The sequence below is a fragment of the Parasteatoda tepidariorum genome, chromosome 8 (genome assembly GCF_982258835.1).
Source record: "Parasteatoda tepidariorum strain Cologne lab strain chromosome 8, Ptep-v5.0, whole genome shotgun sequence".
Classification (NCBI taxonomy): domain Eukaryota; kingdom Metazoa; phylum Arthropoda; class Arachnida; order Araneae; family Theridiidae; genus Parasteatoda; species Parasteatoda tepidariorum.
Genome location: NC_141762.1, coordinates 55,082,593 through 55,099,342, shown reverse-complemented (window position 1 = coordinate 55,099,342; position 16,750 = coordinate 55,082,593). Strand labels below are relative to the sequence as shown.

Genomic DNA, 16,750 nt, shown 5'->3' with positions numbered 1-16,750 from the left:
AGATTTCTGTTCAGAAACCTCTGTAAATCATTGGCTTGATTGTGGAACTGGCAAACGTCATATTCGATTCATTTAAAAAACGCAGTACCCTCGGATAACTTGACATTCCAGATAACTTGACCTTTGTCGTTTTAATTATTTCATAAAAGAAATACTAGGTTAATATTAGTAACCTAGTATTTCTTTTATTACTGTATAATGTAATCCTAGTAACGATTAATTCATTGTGTAATTTATATAAATGTTTGTAATAATTAGGAAAAATTATATTTTTATTTATTTAAAAGCGACGGGTTAGTTTCAACGGAGGACGGGTGCATTGTTGGACAAGCCGTCCTCGGGGACGGGTAAAATTTCTGAGCTTTTTCGAGCCCTGCTTTTAAGTATCTCTAGCAATGGTGGGGAGATGCTACATCAGACTGGAGATTGTAAGTCACGATTTGACGGATCAGTAAGCGTTAAGTCAGAGTTCCATTTTAGAGTTTTGAAAACATATTTTCAGAAAGTTAACAGGCTTACCATATACATGCTTGATTTATTTAAATGTTAATTAACAAAATCTTTTAAATCGTATTAATTCAAAAAAAAGAAAAAAAGAAGAAGAAGAAAAGTGTGAATGTATATATTTTGCTAAAACCAAAATTTAAAAAACTGCCAGATAAATTGGGGTACTTTTTTCTGGAGAATCCAAATCTGCAATAAAAAATAAATTGGGTCTTCTATTTAACATTAAATGCACCTTTTGAAAATATTTCACCTATATATTTTTAGATTTTTGATCCAATGCGTATTATTCTCGAGATATTTAAATAGTTTCTATACTTTTCAGACACCCTCTGAAAGAAAGAGCAAATCTTAGATATTCTTTGGGAAAAAGTTGCTAAACAAACGTGCTATAGTTTTTTTCCTCAATGACTTAACACTGCTTTACTTTTTTAAGCACACAAAGCCAAAGTTTTAAAACTTTTATTGTTAAGTTCTTTTTTAGTATGTATAGCTTAAGTTAGCGCATTTTTAACTCTTCGTCGTTTCATTATTATCATTGTTATTAATTAAAGTTTGTTAAGTTATTATTTATTTTTTAACTGACATACCTATTGCTGGGCAAAAAGCACAACGTGGACAAATAAAAGAAACACGAGGAGTCATACTTAAAATCATTCAGTGTTGAACGCGATATGGAAAAAAAGAAAAGCTGGTTATATCATTTTACTTAAAGCCAGTTTTAGGGAGGAGTGAGCTTATTCGTTTTTTTAAACTATTTAATAATATATACTTATTTTCGGGAAAGGAGTAATTTTATATATATGTTATAATTGAAAAAAAAAAATCTTGTTAGTTACAGATATTTTTTTTTTCTCGAAAAAAATGCTGGAATAAAATGTCTTTCGTACCAGTTTTTGCTTTTTTCTGTCTTCATATATATAGGCTTTCAACGCTGTCGACTTTCCACGCTTTTTGTAAACATTTATTCTAGTAAGATACTACTTAAGTTTGTATATTAATGTATTATTTTTCATTTATTTGAACTTATTTTCCACACCTCTACATATAAATGATTTAAAAATTCATCGATACAACGCCACTTTGTTCCAGAATTGCTGTGGTGAGCCTTTTAAAATGTTAGCGAAATTATCAAAAATATTGAAAGTCATGGCTTTAAAATGTTTACCACTCTATAAAATATCTTGAAAAACAGCGTAGTAGTTGGCAGGCCTAAACATGGAAGGTTCGTATGCGATATTTTTTCAAGTGCTAGTGTGCAGAAGTAAATGAAATAAAACTTTTACAAAACTTTATGAGGACTCAAATATAGTTTGTCTAAAGTAAGAACTCCCCATGTCATTTGTCTGAACCCGTGGCGAAGACTATGGTAACGAGGTATAACTGTATCAAATAGAGGTCACTGTTTAGGACATGTTTTGGCCTGGATCGCTGAGAGAAAGAGAATATTTTTCTTCGGTCTAGCCCTAGAGTGAAGAGAAGCTACCATCCCTAAAATGTACTATTCTTGCTTCCATAGCAGCAGACGACCTCAGACTTTGTGGCGGGGGGAGTTCTAACTGTTGATAAACTGTTGTTGTTGCTGTTTCTAATGCGACTTGCCACACTAGTAAGCCTGCTTGGTGAAACCGAGCAAATTTAAGGCAGAGGGTGTGCTTCTTGTTTTTCAGTGAGCCCATCTTCAGCCACACACACGTCATACCCGTCTATAAGGCGGACCCATTCATTCATCCACAGATCGTATTTTTTGATCTGGATCAGAGAACAATCGATCCCCAATCCAGTACCCCCAGAGGTAAAGATTTATGACCAGTTGACTTGATATGTTTTGGCACGAAGTACATGCCTCCGCTGTAACGGGCACCTCATTTCTTTATCTGTATTGAGCCCTGAAGCGACTGAGACTGTTTAGCGTAAAAAGCAGCGGAATGGATGACATTGGAGCAGAACTGATCAAATGAACGTGACCAGTTGTGTAGCTTACTTTTTATATACCTTTTAAAAATTAATTTGAAGTACTAGGTAAAATGTTTTTTATTTTAACTTATTAAAATATCAATTCATTACCCTTTAAGAAAAATATTTTCCAAAAATACGAAAATTCCGTAGTCGTTTGGAGGGCATGCAAGAAGTATAACACTCGAGCTATAACTAATAAGAAATATATTACCTAATATTCCTGCATTATTAATTAAGACATCCAGTTTGCTTTCGGTTTCTAAAACGCTTTTTGCACAACCTTTTACAGAATCGAAAGAACTCAGATCCAACCATCTGACTGCAATGTTTTGATTGCCCGTCGTCTTTTTTATTTCTTCGGCTACTTTGTTAGCTTTCTCGATGTTTCTGCAAGCTAGCAAGACTCGCGCATTCCTCCTGGCCAAATCAAAAGCAGCAGCTTTCCCTACACCTATTAAATAAACAACAAATTCGATAAATAGCAGGAAGCGAAATAACCTTCGTAAAAACATCTTGGTATTGTAAAGCATTGTGTTTCTTAGACTATGAATAGAAAAGTAATAATTGAATACAAAAACACACATTTTAAATGCATAGAGGCTGTTTATATTACTTTCTGGTTAAGAATTTTGGTAGTGAGCTAGCGATATGACAGTGAATTATCAGACAAATTTTTATTTTGTGGCGTAGATAAGTTAACTGTTAACCGTGGTTGAAGCCAAAACGTAAGTATTTTCCTCATAAAGATCTCATCATTGTTCTGAATGTAAACAAAAGCCGTTTTTGCAGCAGATTTTGTTGCGTAAATAGAACCGGTTGAACCTCTTACCTTGCTGCGGGGATCATCTTCCTTATGAGGAAAACATAAACATTTAAGAAAACATAAACATTAACAAAAACTTAAATAGTTGAACTGAATAGTTGAAAAAACTGAAATAATGAGTCTCAGTCCCGTTAGCGTTACGTATTAAATAGCTGAGTGGAAAAAGCAGGAAAGTGACATTTATTAAAAAGTTAAGATTTCTCGGGGAGAGTTTTTATTTTGGTCTTATTTAAATATATTCATATATATTGTTAAATGTATTATTTTCGAAGATACTCTAAAGGAGGTAAGTGATATTATTTGAGTTTCTTTCGGGTGAAAAGTGCTCTTGGCAAAGCATAATAGATAAGCATCTCTTACACTTGGAGGAAGTTTGGAGGAACCAGGGACTACAATACATGTGCCATTATTTGTTGCATTTTATGTAATCCGTCTATTGTTTTTGCTTATGTTCTCATTACAGGATGAATGGGATAAGGGCCATTATTGACCTCAGGAGCCCAGCTGGACCAAACAGACCAGACCTATTCCTAAAATGGAATTTGGGTTCATGCGAACAACCGGTTAATTTTTTAAATAGTCCGTTCAGAATACTTATAAATAACCGCGTGGAGGTCTTCTGATGATGGAGGTGATGGTTTAGCCCAGGGATGGGCAAACTTTTCTGGTCGAGGGCCAAAAATAGAAGAAAAAAAATTTTGGTGGGCTAAATAAAAACATCTAAAATAAAAAAAAATACTATATGCAATTTTCAATGTAAATATTTAATGAGATGAATGAAATTGCGATTTCATTTTTAAAAGTTCCTTATATTAAGGTTCCAAGTGAGATGTACTTATTTTAAGGAACAAGGGTAAACTACTTCTAGGTAACTACTTCCGAAATGATTTTTTCTCAGGTTTGTAGATGAAAACACTTGTTCACACATAAATAAAAGGAAGCAAACATAGACCTGATTTTCTAGGCATGAAGTATTTGGGAAACTAGCTTTTGGTAATGATTTGTAAAACTCAATTTTTGGCATATTCAGAAGCAATTGCTTCAGATGGCACCAATCTACGGCTATTCTATAAAGAACTTCTGCTCAGTTCACCAATTGAAGCTGTCTGTGCTAGCCTCCATCAATTTATTATTTTGTAGAACAAAAATAGAGAAAGTTAAAAGGTCCGCAGTACTTAGTTAAAAAAGAAAGAAAAATAACTTTAAACGAAGTAGACAAGAAAATGGATGTATATTGTTTATATTCGCCAAAGATCAGCAAGTTAAAATTCCATCCGCGGGCCGGATAAAACCTTCCGGCGGGCCACAGTTGGCCCGCGGGCCGTAGTTTCCCCATCCCTGGTTTAGCCAATAACAATAATGGTGCACGTTCAAAATGGCGGTCTCTGTCAAATGGCGGTCTGTTCTTTTTAAATGTTTTATGACAATTTTGAATGATATCTATAAAAGAAATGATTGAATTTGATATTTTGTGTATGCAAGTTTCTATTTTAATCAATGCAGCTCACTGTGTCACCTGTTCGCTTCGTTCCCCAATTACTTCTCAATTATTTTGGTTTTTTGGTGATAAGCAAATTGTCACATTAAATGTATTATTCGATATATAATACTATTTGCCATATTTCATTAATAGTATTCATATTTAAATAAAATTTTGCGAATTGATTAATAGTAAGTAATTTACCTTAATTTATTATTAAGCCAAGAATTACAACTTCTGAAAAATTATTTTTTAAAGCTTTTTTTTTTTTGTTGACAAAAAGTCTAGGTATGTTGTTATAAATGATACTCGAAAATTCCTCTACTCTCTTCTGTATTCTTTCCCCTCTTTTGAGCAAATGGGATAAAATTTAAGGCAATAAAATTAATAATTTAGATTTTTTTTTTTTTTTTTTTGGATTGGTCTTATTCAGTTTAGTCTGAAAGAATACGTTATTTTACGCGTGCACCGTTATTTGTTAAGGGCTAAATCTGTGATAACCTCATGTCCAAAATTAAAGCTTTATATGTGTGTACTAAATTTTATGCTCCAATCAATAAAGGTGCGACCGTCAATTGTTTTTACCAATCTGCCGAACTATATGAAATTATTTCATATGTATCTTGTCATTTAACTTCTTAAGACCTAGTAATGCATCAAACTCGCACGCGTGCTTAGCAGTCAAAACATTTTTGTTTTAATGTATAAGTTCCTAAAATCTTTGTTTTGTCCACCTTACAATTAAATTAAAGAAATTAATAACTAGTTAACTTTTTTTAAACAGAAGAATATTTTTTTATGCAGATTTTCACAAGCAGTAAATAGTTCCTGCATATGATATCTAAATTCACGCGTTATTATGATTATATTTACATTTAAACGCATGCAAGTTAGGTAGAATGCAAATTTATATACATAATTTCAAAATTTGATTTGAAGGTGGTAGCAAGCGTTTATTTAGTTAATGAGTAACAAATTTTTAATCGTGAGCACTTCATTTATGACTTTAGAATTAATACGCGAACGTTAACAAAATAATGCATTTTTTGTTTGCGTCCTTTTAAAAAATAAAAGAAGCGGTACGAGCAGTATTTTAAGATTCGAATTTATTTTGCATAAAAAAGATAGTTTTGTCATCCATAAATTAGTAATAGTACAAATAGTTATACAAGAATGAGAATTATAAATGCAGAAGGAATTGAAAAAATGAAAAAGAAACGAAGTAAATGAGATACCTATTCAATTTAGAAATAGTGACATTCTTTTACCTTTTATAAATCACGTTGTCAAAGACCTATCATAGTCTTCAACAAATAGGGGATGTAAAATTTTAATGTAATGAATAAAGTAAACATAGAGATTCTCAACCTTCGACCCCCAACATATAATTATGGTATTGTTGTCAAACAAATTCAAGTTTTCAGGAAATAGGCACAAATAAATTTCGACGAATAATTAAAGCTAAGCTTTGTCATTTTCTTGCATACCATGAAGAATTGAGTAAAGTAAATAAGGAAAGAAATACCTTCTAAAGAACCAGTTTAGAGTTGATTTTTAAAGCTTTGAGAACTCTTTAAGTTGCAGTTAATTTTGTTTACAGATAGATGTTTAATTGACTCTCAACCATACATCTAATATTTCAAACACTGATATCCAACTTGAGTACATCAAATTAAGTGGGTTTATTAAGCTGCGCCATTTTCTTGATAAATCAGCGATTTTTTTATTAAAATTTAAACTAAACCAAAGATAATTGAAATTACACAAACCTAAATTTAGTGATTTTTTAAAGCTTATTGCATGTAATCATTTGGAACTTACCTTACATACATTTATTGTTATTCAATTTCTAAAAAACTTTCTTTACTGCAGGCATTTTTCTGAAAACTTTATTTTTTTTTCAAAAATACACGTGACGCACGTACAACCATCCATACAAAACAAATGAAATAAAATAAAAATATAATAAAAATATGACCACCGAAGCCGACGTCTTCAGGGGGTACCGGCCCCGGTAGCCATTAAAAACAAAACCATTTCTATTTGAGGGAGAAGCAAAAGCTTAAAATATCTCCCTCAGTACCCCGATGGTTTTGTATAGAGGTCCAGGAAAAACAAGATACATTCAAAAGAATAAACAAATTACGAAAAGAAAATCAATAAAAATCATCAGAAAATTAAAAACTCACAGTCACAGGTCAAGAATAAACTTCAAAAGCAAGTGGAGGAAAAGAAAACACTAAAAACTGAAAACAACGCCCCCTATAATAATGCGCAGTAGAAGTTTAAAAATGAAATGAAAAAGGTCAGGAGAAGGTTTAATTTGATACTGAACTTGTTAAATTTATAGTTTTGGATTTAATTAAATCAAAAATTGGTGTCAATAAAACTGATTTGCTTTTTAATAATGTTTCTAAAGTCGAAAGGGTTTTTTGTACGATTAATTTTCATGATAAGAATTTTGAAAATGCTAAGTTACCACAGATTATTCATGGTCTTTCTGATTTCTTTCCTTTAGAACAAATTAGGGTTACTGCTGCTTTTAAATATTCTTCTACACTTAGGAAAAAGGTGTGTAATTATAATTTTTTAAGTCGAAATCTTAATTGTATTTCTAAATCTGATTGTTATTGTAATGAGGAGGGTTTTTCAAAATTTATTGATAATGATTATGGACATGTTATTACCGGAAATTTGGAAATTGTGGGTGATCAGGATCTAATTAGCATTTTAAGTAAGGGTTCAAAATTTAGAACCAGAGTTAAGATGAAAAAAGAAGATTTTATTTTATCCATTAAAAAAGATCTAGATTTTTTTATTGCAAAAATTTCCAGAAAATATCATTGGCCTGTTGAAGATTTTTCTGAGTGGAAAGCTAAAATTATTGAAAGGGTTAAATTTAATTTATTTAATACCAGTTTTAGTTCATTTCCTAAAGGTACTTTTATTGATTATGATTTATCTAGAAAAATTAAAAATCTTAAGGATAAATTCATTGTTACTGTTGTTGATAAAGCTTCAAATAATTTCTGTATTATGTGTAAATATTTTTTTAAAAAATTGATTATTGGGGAATATAATGCAAATAATACCTATTTAAAGTTAAAAGAAGATAAAAAAAGTTATTGAAAAAAGAATTATTGCATTTAGTAAAAAATTAAAATTTAAATTAAATAGGATTACATTTCCATATTTATTTCCAATAGTTAAATTTCATAAAAATCCGATTAAATTTAGGTTTATAGCATGTGGTACTAATAGTTATAATTCTGAAATTAGTAAAAGGTTTTTTTGTTTTTTAAAAATTATTTTGCTTAAAATTAAAAAAGAGAAAAATATTATTATTGAAAGTAATGTTGAAGTTCTGGATTTTATTAAAAGTAATGATATTTCCAGCATTAACACTTTTGATTTTGAAAATTTGTATACCAGCATACCACAGGAAAAAATTATTGAGATTTGTGAAGGTATTTATGACAAGTATTTATTTGATGAAAAAATTGATAGGTTTAATTGGTTAGATTTATGCAAGTTTAATCTTTTTGAGAATGTTCTTTTTAACCCCTTGGGGACGGGTGATTCAGAAATGCATTCGTACAAAATCAGAATCAAGTTGTAATTAAATAAAAAACGGTAACTTAAATGTAGTCGTTGCTGATTTGACAGACTTACTTTGCTTTTACTTTAATTATTGTTAGTTTAATCATATATAAAATCAATGTTAATTCAAAGTATAACTAAATAGTTTTATTTTGAACAAAGTAATGGTGAATTAAATAAATCAAAAAATTATAACTCCGCCCACAAATAAACTGCTAAAGAAATGCTTTGATTACCAGTTTTATATTTTTACCCTGATTGATACGGTTTTATGCTGTCACATATTTGTGACAGTCGGCGCGAAAGGGTTAATGGTTTAGATTTTTATAAACAAATTATTGGAATTCCACAAGGTAATTCCTTTTCTGTGGCTTTTGCCAACATTTTTTTGCACTTTTTCGAGGCTAAATTTCTTGAACATAAAGTACTTAATGCTTTCCGATACATTGATGATTTGATTTTGTTTAATTGTGACGATTATAATTTTATTTATACTATTTATCCTGGTGATTTGGTCCTGAAAAAAACTAATGAAAATTGCTTTAATATTGAATATTTAGATTTTAAAATTGATATTGTTAACAATTTTATTAAAATTGGTGTGTTTGATAAAAGAAAAGCCTTTAATTTTAATGTTATTTTTTTCTGCAACTTTAAAACTAATTTGTGTAGTAAAATATTCAAAAATCTTGTTTTTTCGCAATTAGTTAGGATCAAGAAAATTTGTAATAATGTTGAAAGTTTTCGGGAAGCTGTGGATAATTTTTTAAATAATTTGAGTAAAAATGATTTTCCTTTTAATTTTTGTAATGTTAATTTTTTAATTAAAAAAATGATTGATGGTTTTTAAGTTTTTATATATTTTTTCTTTTAACAGGGCGCAATTCTAGTCTTAACTGAGCAGTCCCAGTTAAGCATTCTATTAATTTATCTACGTATCTCCTTCTCCTGACCTTTTTCATTTCATTTTTAAACTTCTACTGCGCATTATTATAGGGGGCGTTGTTTTTCAGTTTTTAGTGTTTTCTTTTCCTCCACTTGCTTTTGAAGTTTATTCTTGACCTGTGACTGTGAGTTTTTAATTTTCTGATGATTTTTATTGATTTTCTTTTCGTAATTTGTTTATTCTTTTGAATGTATCTTGTTTTTCCTGGACCTCTATACAAAACCATCGGGGTACTGAGGGAGATATTTTAAGCTTTTGCTTCTCCCTCAAATAGAAATGGTTTTGTTTTTAATGGCTACCGGGGCCGGTACCCCCTGAAGACGTCGGCTTCGGTGGTCATATTTTTATTTTATTTCATTTGTTTTGTATTGATACTTTTTTCTGAAATTTCTGCTGCTTCTTAGCGCGTTTTTTTCAAAGAAGTTTTATCCTTTTGATCTTAATTATTTGTGTTTTCTTTCAGTACAACCATCCAGTTATTTATACCGTCGATTCTCATAATTTTCCTTTTATTTCTCAACCTCTGCGATTCCCCTTCTCTAATTAAAATAATTTAATAGGTAATTAAAAATTAGAAAAGTATAATTTAACAGAGTATCTTACAGTCAGAAAAAAAAACCTATTTTAGTGGAGCAGTCTATTACCACTTCTTTTTAAAAACTAATTCCCATTCCAAAATATCAGATTCGTTCGAATAATTGTATCTTAAAAACTAGTTAACCCTCAAATCACCGAATTAGGAATAAAGGTCACGAAAAATTTCGTACACACCTGAATCGAACGGGGGTGACCAGTAGACGCCCTGTTTTATTCTGGTGTGTAACTTTTTAAGATATTTGCTGTCCTCCGGTGCTTTTTAGCCGTACATACATACTAGTTGATGTCGTTCATGATAGTACATATCCATACCTACAAACTTTTAATTCTTTCGGTAATGATTTTTCTCAGTGGGAGCAAAATGGAATTCAAATTACAATTTTAGGCAGGAACATACGTTGTATTTTGAACAAGCTTCGCGAATTAACAAAATAGTCGACGACGACGATCTGGATTTGGTGAGGTGCCTGCCCGCGTCAGCGGGCACCTGACCTCTTCATCTGGTATAATTTGCCCTAGGGCGACTGGTATAATTGGCATTGAAAAGGATAAAGGGAGGAGTACAAGGCAGTGGGCGGCTCGTAGTATCTGCATGAGCAGCTCAAGTCATGAATAATTAACAAAATAGTATTACATAATAATATATATAATTAATTTTTTTTAAAAAATAGTGGTGGGTCAAAAAGATTATAAATTAAGTTTATAAATGCGAGGAATATATAGAAAGCACACATTTTACCACCACTTTAAGTATAGAAATAAAATTTCACGCCAAATGCGTAAAAGTTCGCAGGTATGCATATCACGGTTGTCTTAAAAGAAGCAAAGAAATTTTGGTTTTTATTATTAAACTATATAGCTGTCGAATCTCCTGATTTTCTCAGGAGATTTTATTTTTAAAGTTGTGACAAAATGAATAAATTAGTAATTTTATCCTTGAATAATTCGTAAATGCCTAGTGACCTCATTTGAGGAGATTTCTTTTTTTCTTTTAAAAGGAAAAATAATTGTAGTACAATCATTTATTGTTATCTTGATATGACAAAGCATATATATCTATAAACAGAGATAGAATAATGACATTGATCCAACAGCGATTTCTAATAATGATTCATTTAAAAATTAAAGCGATAGCTAAGATACAAAAGAAGAAAAAAAACTTGATTTTAATGTTTACGTCTACTACTTTTTTACACATTATTTCAATATGTATTTCATTTAACAATTGATGAATAATGATTTCGATCATTCTATTAAGCAATTTTAATTATACATAAGTTCTAACAGTATTTCTTATAAATATTAAGTGCTGGAGGAAGTGAAATAATTCCTGTTTACAATTCTTAAGCCAACAAATACATGAAAACTGTGAGAAATACAGGGGAATATATGGAAACACTTCCATACTAACTCGATGAAACGAATTTTTTTTCAACAGCAATTATTTCGGATTATTTTACAAGGCAAATTTTTTGGCGCAATTCGAAAGATCATGCTAGAAGCTTTTAGAAGAGGGTAATAGAAGGGTTCTTGGGTTGAATGAAGAAGAGGATCATTGCTCTTCGCTTTTATCCTCTGTGCTGTAAGGGAGAGTTCAGTTGAGGGTGATGAGTTGAGTTGATGCTGACAGAGAAGCAAGTACAAGATGATCACAGTGAAGAAACTTTAAACTAATTCAATGCATAATTTGCAGTTTTCCTAAAAATCAAAGTACAGGATTTTGTAGTTCCAATACACTTTTGGAGAGTTTAAATTGGATGATAATGAAGAAGTGAAGATATAAAATTATCGTGAAGGACTACTAATTCGATGCAAAGGCAATTCAAAATCATAATTTGGTGTTTTTAATACTTTTGGAGAGACTCGCATTCGTCAGAGGAAAACTCTTAACGGAAACACAATTCCTCAAGCGATCAGGAAGGCAAATGAAATTAAAAATTTATTGCCTTTACAAACATGTGAGATTAGTAGTTTGGGGACTAGAACCGTCTAGTTAAACCCCAAAAGAACACTAAGTTTTTTAAAAGATTTTTGCGTTGGTCATAGCTGAGTAGACGAGTAAACAGTGAGAAGAATCTTTTGCACTCAAAGAGGAGGTGGTTCACTGATTCTGGGGACTGAAGATTCTGGATCACACGAAGGGGAGTCCACGCACGAGTCCGATCTTGTTCCAAATTGTATTTAATTGAATTGTGTCACTTCAGAGACGCGAGATTAAAATGTCGTATGGTTGGTGAGGGAGTTGATTGAGAGAAATTTTATTAACTGGGTGACCAAAGGGAAAGCCTCTTGTAGTATTCCAAGTTGATCCAGAGGTTATTGGGTTCGTGGTTTGTGTCTAAGCATGATGAATGTGACAAGTCTTCGGAAGAGATAAATGGAACAGCTCGAGCCGCATCGGCGGTTTGCTTAGCCAGTCTACACGCGGTTTCGTTAGGGGGGGGGGGCATCCTAAACGTGTTCTCGTATCCAGGTGATCAATGGAGAACCATGAGGTCTACAAGCGTTTCGAGAACCACCTCGAGTTCCTGGAGGCCCATGCCTGGATTTTTCAAAGTGCATACTTCCTTGATGCTCTGGAAAATAATCATAATTATCACTAAACATGGTTAGTTTCTAGCTAGTTTCAAACAATCGATTTGGGTTTAGATCTAAAAACTACCTTTTTATTCCTTAAGGCTAATAGTCCATGGAACTGATATTTTGATCTGTATATTGCTTGAAATGGGCAAATTCACATCGGGTGATCTCTGTCCTTTCAAAAAGCCAGTGGAAGTTTTTGTTCAGTTATTTTTCCATACAAGCCGACCAGTGGCCGAATGGTTAACGCGCCTGACTGCGGAGCCGTTGGTTGCGGGTTCGAATCCCGCTCAGAGCAAAGATGTTTCTTTCTCTCTGTGTTTCTTTCTCTATGTCCTTTCTCCTTTGTGTGTGAATGTGAGCCCCCCTACAAACGGGCTTGTGGTTGTGTGACGTGGGCGACGCTGCTCCACCACCGTGGCTTCGCCTCAGGTGCCCACTGGGTAACGAGAAGAGAGTAGCAGTTCTGGCTCTTTCTGTGGCCAATGGACAATAGTTCCAAGTGCCTGCCATTAAAAAAAAATTCCATACAATGTTTGATATCCAATACTGAAAGAGGTTTTTTGTTACCATAATTTGAACCATTGTTTTGATTTAAAATTCATCCTAAATATAGTTTAGTCCCAATCGAAACAATATTTTTAAATTTATTAACGATTATAATGTCAACTGTAGGGATACGCTACTTGGGGTCTTTTTATTCATGAAAAATTTGAATCGTTAAAAATGAACGCAAGAGATTGAAAGCTTTTTTTCCCTTTTCAATACCACTATAGTTAAAAAACCATTCAAATATAAACATTGCAATCCTAAAATAATAATTTCAAAATTTCTAGTATTAAAAAAAAGTTGTTAACTTCCTCGTCTCAGTTTACCCATCTGAACTTTGTATGGGTAAAAACGATACCATTTTTAAAAACTTCAAGCATGATCTTTCAAATTGTGCTAACAGTTTTGTCATGTAAAATCTTCTAAAACATTGAAAGAAAGATTGTTTACACAGAGTTAGTATAGAAGTGTTTCCATACTTTTGTCCAATCCCCTGTATGTATGTGAGCCGCGATGGCTCAGGGAATAGAGTGCTCGCCTTCCAATGAGGTGAACCGGGGTTCGATCCCGGCGATGGCTGGTCGCATCCGGCTTGCACCGACCGCAGTGGTGACGTGAAATATCTTCAGTGGTAAACGGATCATGGGTTAGAGTACCCTTGCCGTCAGGCTAACCATAGGAGGATTTCGGGTTTTTTCCTCTCCATGTAACGCAAATGCGGGTTAGTTCCACCAAACAGTCCTCCTAGAAGGCAAATTTCTTCCAATACTTGATCCATGAATTCCTTTGTCTTTTGGATTGGGTTCAAAATTACAAGGATACGGAGTTGAACATTAGTAGTCGTAAATTAAAAAATTGCGATTAGCGTCATCAAACATTTTTCATCACTACTTTTTTCTTTTTTTACCAAACGAACTCGTAACCCCTACAGAAGTTCCGTATGTTCAGAAAATATTTTTTCTGCTGATAGTAAATATAATTATAAATTATTACTTTTATTTATCAGAAGATGATAAAAACTATTCTACATAAATGTCTCATTATTAACTTTTTATTAAAAAGAGTAAACTATGGAAGACTATATCAACTGATCAGTTATGACTAGGACTGGGCTATAAATCGATATATCGCGACATATCGATTTAACGCCTATATCGGCAAACCGATACAGCAACTTTCATTCCAAGCGATGCATCAGAAATCTGATTTAAGCCGTCGAGTGAAGAAGACGATATAACGATATAGCGATACACGCAAGGACTTTCGCTTACGTTCCGATGCCAACTCGCGCTGTGGAAGACGATATTGTTTCGTTATGTTGAGACGGCCTTGACTGATGAGCGGTAGAATCAGAATCACTTTTGAGACTTTATATCGTTATATCACATGTTCGTTTTCGCACCTTCGCGATTTGAAATCGTTTCTTGTAGATTATTTTCAATGGGATTAACTTCGTGATCGCCGTCGTAACCTTGTTCTGAACGCAATCTATTATTGAAAAGAATTTATAAAGAAAAGTTTCTTCATTAATTAGATAAGTTTTTTATTTATTTTCTGACAAAACTTTTTTTATTTTTAAATGTGAAAATTATCGGAAATCTAATTTAAGACACCCATAAGGAATTAAATTACAAAGTAAATAAATTTGTTAGGTTATTTTTTTACTTTCTTTTAATTTATTAAAAACCTTTCGGATAAAACTTCTAATAATTTAATGGGCTTCTATTACTGATTTTAAATTTATAAATCTTGAGTTGTTTTTATTTTTAGAAATAAAGTTAAAACAAAACTTATTTTTTGGACATAAGTCAATAAACTTTATTTGTTCAAAAGAATTTGAAAAGTTTGCGAATTTTATTCATTTCTTTTTTTTTTTTTTTTTATCAATTACCACTTCGTTTTATTAGAGAGTAAAATCATTATTTTTTTTTAATTTTCGTTTTATATTATTAGTTAATTAGCTAAATATATTACCGAATATCACAATTCTTTTGTTTTTATTTTTAAGAATTTAATTAAGAAACTTTGCCTTACTTTGTTTTTCGTTCGTTCATTATTTAATTTAATTTAATTATTTATATGAAATAATAATAAAAATAGTGTTTAAGAAGCATTTTTTTTCTAAAATTTATTTAGCTCTTTGTTTTAAGCATACAAATAATTTTTTAACGAACTTATTTTTTAAATTTTGTTCCTATGCTGTTAGGTAAATATATTGATAAATTTCACTTTTATTTATTTTTTTATTTTTAAACTAAGAAATCTTTTGTTATTTGCGTGATCATTTTTAGAAAATATAACAAAACTTGTGTTTACTTCTTCATTAAGAATTTGAACATTACGATCGAACCTAATAATTCTGTAATTATTTACGCATAATAGTACAAGCAAATATTGATTTGTTAAAAAAAGTTTCTTTTTTTAAAAAAAAAAAAATATTTTTAACACTTTGTTTTAAGTGTATAATGAATTTCTTAACAAACTTTTTTTTAAATTTTCTCTCAATAATTTCAGCTAGATATCTTTATAAAATTCCCTTTTTATTTTTAAACTGAGAAATCTTTCAGAGAACGAAAATTTTAAGAAATTATTACAATTCTTATGTTTACTTTTTAGTTTAAAATTCGAACATTTTTAATTTTAAACTTCGGCTTTTAGTCAATCTAACTTTTATTTTAATTAAAATATATTTTGAAATTTTAAAATCAGCTTTTGTTTAATAACAATATTTTTTTTCATTAAGAGTGTTTTAGGGGTTAACTTAAATTAAGATTGCTTATACCTTATAAACGATGAAGAAGTGCAAATATTTCATTCTGTATCTACACACATTTTTTCAATAAATATTTTAAGTAAGATTTGTACATCTTAGTCAATTTATTTAGTATCTTTCTTTAGCAAAACATATATATTTTCAAATTTATAAATTGATTTAAATCAATATGCGTATGAAGTCTTGATAGAAATCTGACTTTCTGTGCCTTAAAGTAAATGAAATTCAAAGATACTATATCGCGATACATCGCTATATCGCGATGCAAAACTGACGATATATCACGATATATAATTTCTAATATCGCCCAGTCCTAGTTATGACGTACGGTGCTTAAAAAATAAATAAATAAGTATTAAATTAAACACATTGGATAACTTTTGATCATAATGATCGGTTTTTCACGTACTACGCGACTCTATCTTAATGGTTTGAGGGTGTAACCTAAAATATGTTAATTAGTTAGCCCAGATGATATTCAAAGTTACGATAACAGACACAAAAACGTTCTTTCTCTGAATAAACATGCTTTTTTTTTGAGCCTCAATCTGAAAAATATGGTCCTCATAGTACGCTCAGGAGAGCGGTCAAAAGTGTGGCCTATATGCTAATTTCATTTTTTCCCTCGAACTTTCCATATCACGAGAACCTTTTGATCGAATTGAGAAATTTTTTCACACGATTATAAAATTCATTCGTTCATTTATAAATAATTTCATATAAAAAATAAATTTGAATAATTACTTTTTATTATTTAATTTAATAACAGCTGAAAAATTTTGGAGTTTTTAGGTACAGAAATTTATGCATCAATTTAATTAGTGCAAAATACAACATTTGAACGAAATCGGTATTGAGAAATCGAATTTAAAAAAAAGTTATAGATTTAAAATTCGATTTCTCAGGAACTATTCGACCGTTTTCGTTCAAATTTAGCCA

The 16,750-nt window shown here is 31.0% G+C and overlaps 1 protein-coding gene across 3 annotated transcripts in view; it reads right to left on the bottom strand.

Moving 5' to 3' along the window:
* Nucleotides 1-16,750, bottom strand: part of LOC107439123 (retinol dehydrogenase 14) — a 38,562-nt gene that overhangs the window by 6,883 nt on the left and 14,929 nt on the right. For all 3 annotated transcript variants that reach the window (XM_087150361.1, XM_087150362.1, XM_087150360.1), the window contains one exon: nucleotides 2,675-2,914. In XM_087150361.1, the coding sequence (XP_087006487.1) occupies nucleotides 2,675-2,914 (240 nt within the window). The remainder of the gene's footprint in view (nucleotides 1-2,674; nucleotides 2,915-16,750) is intronic.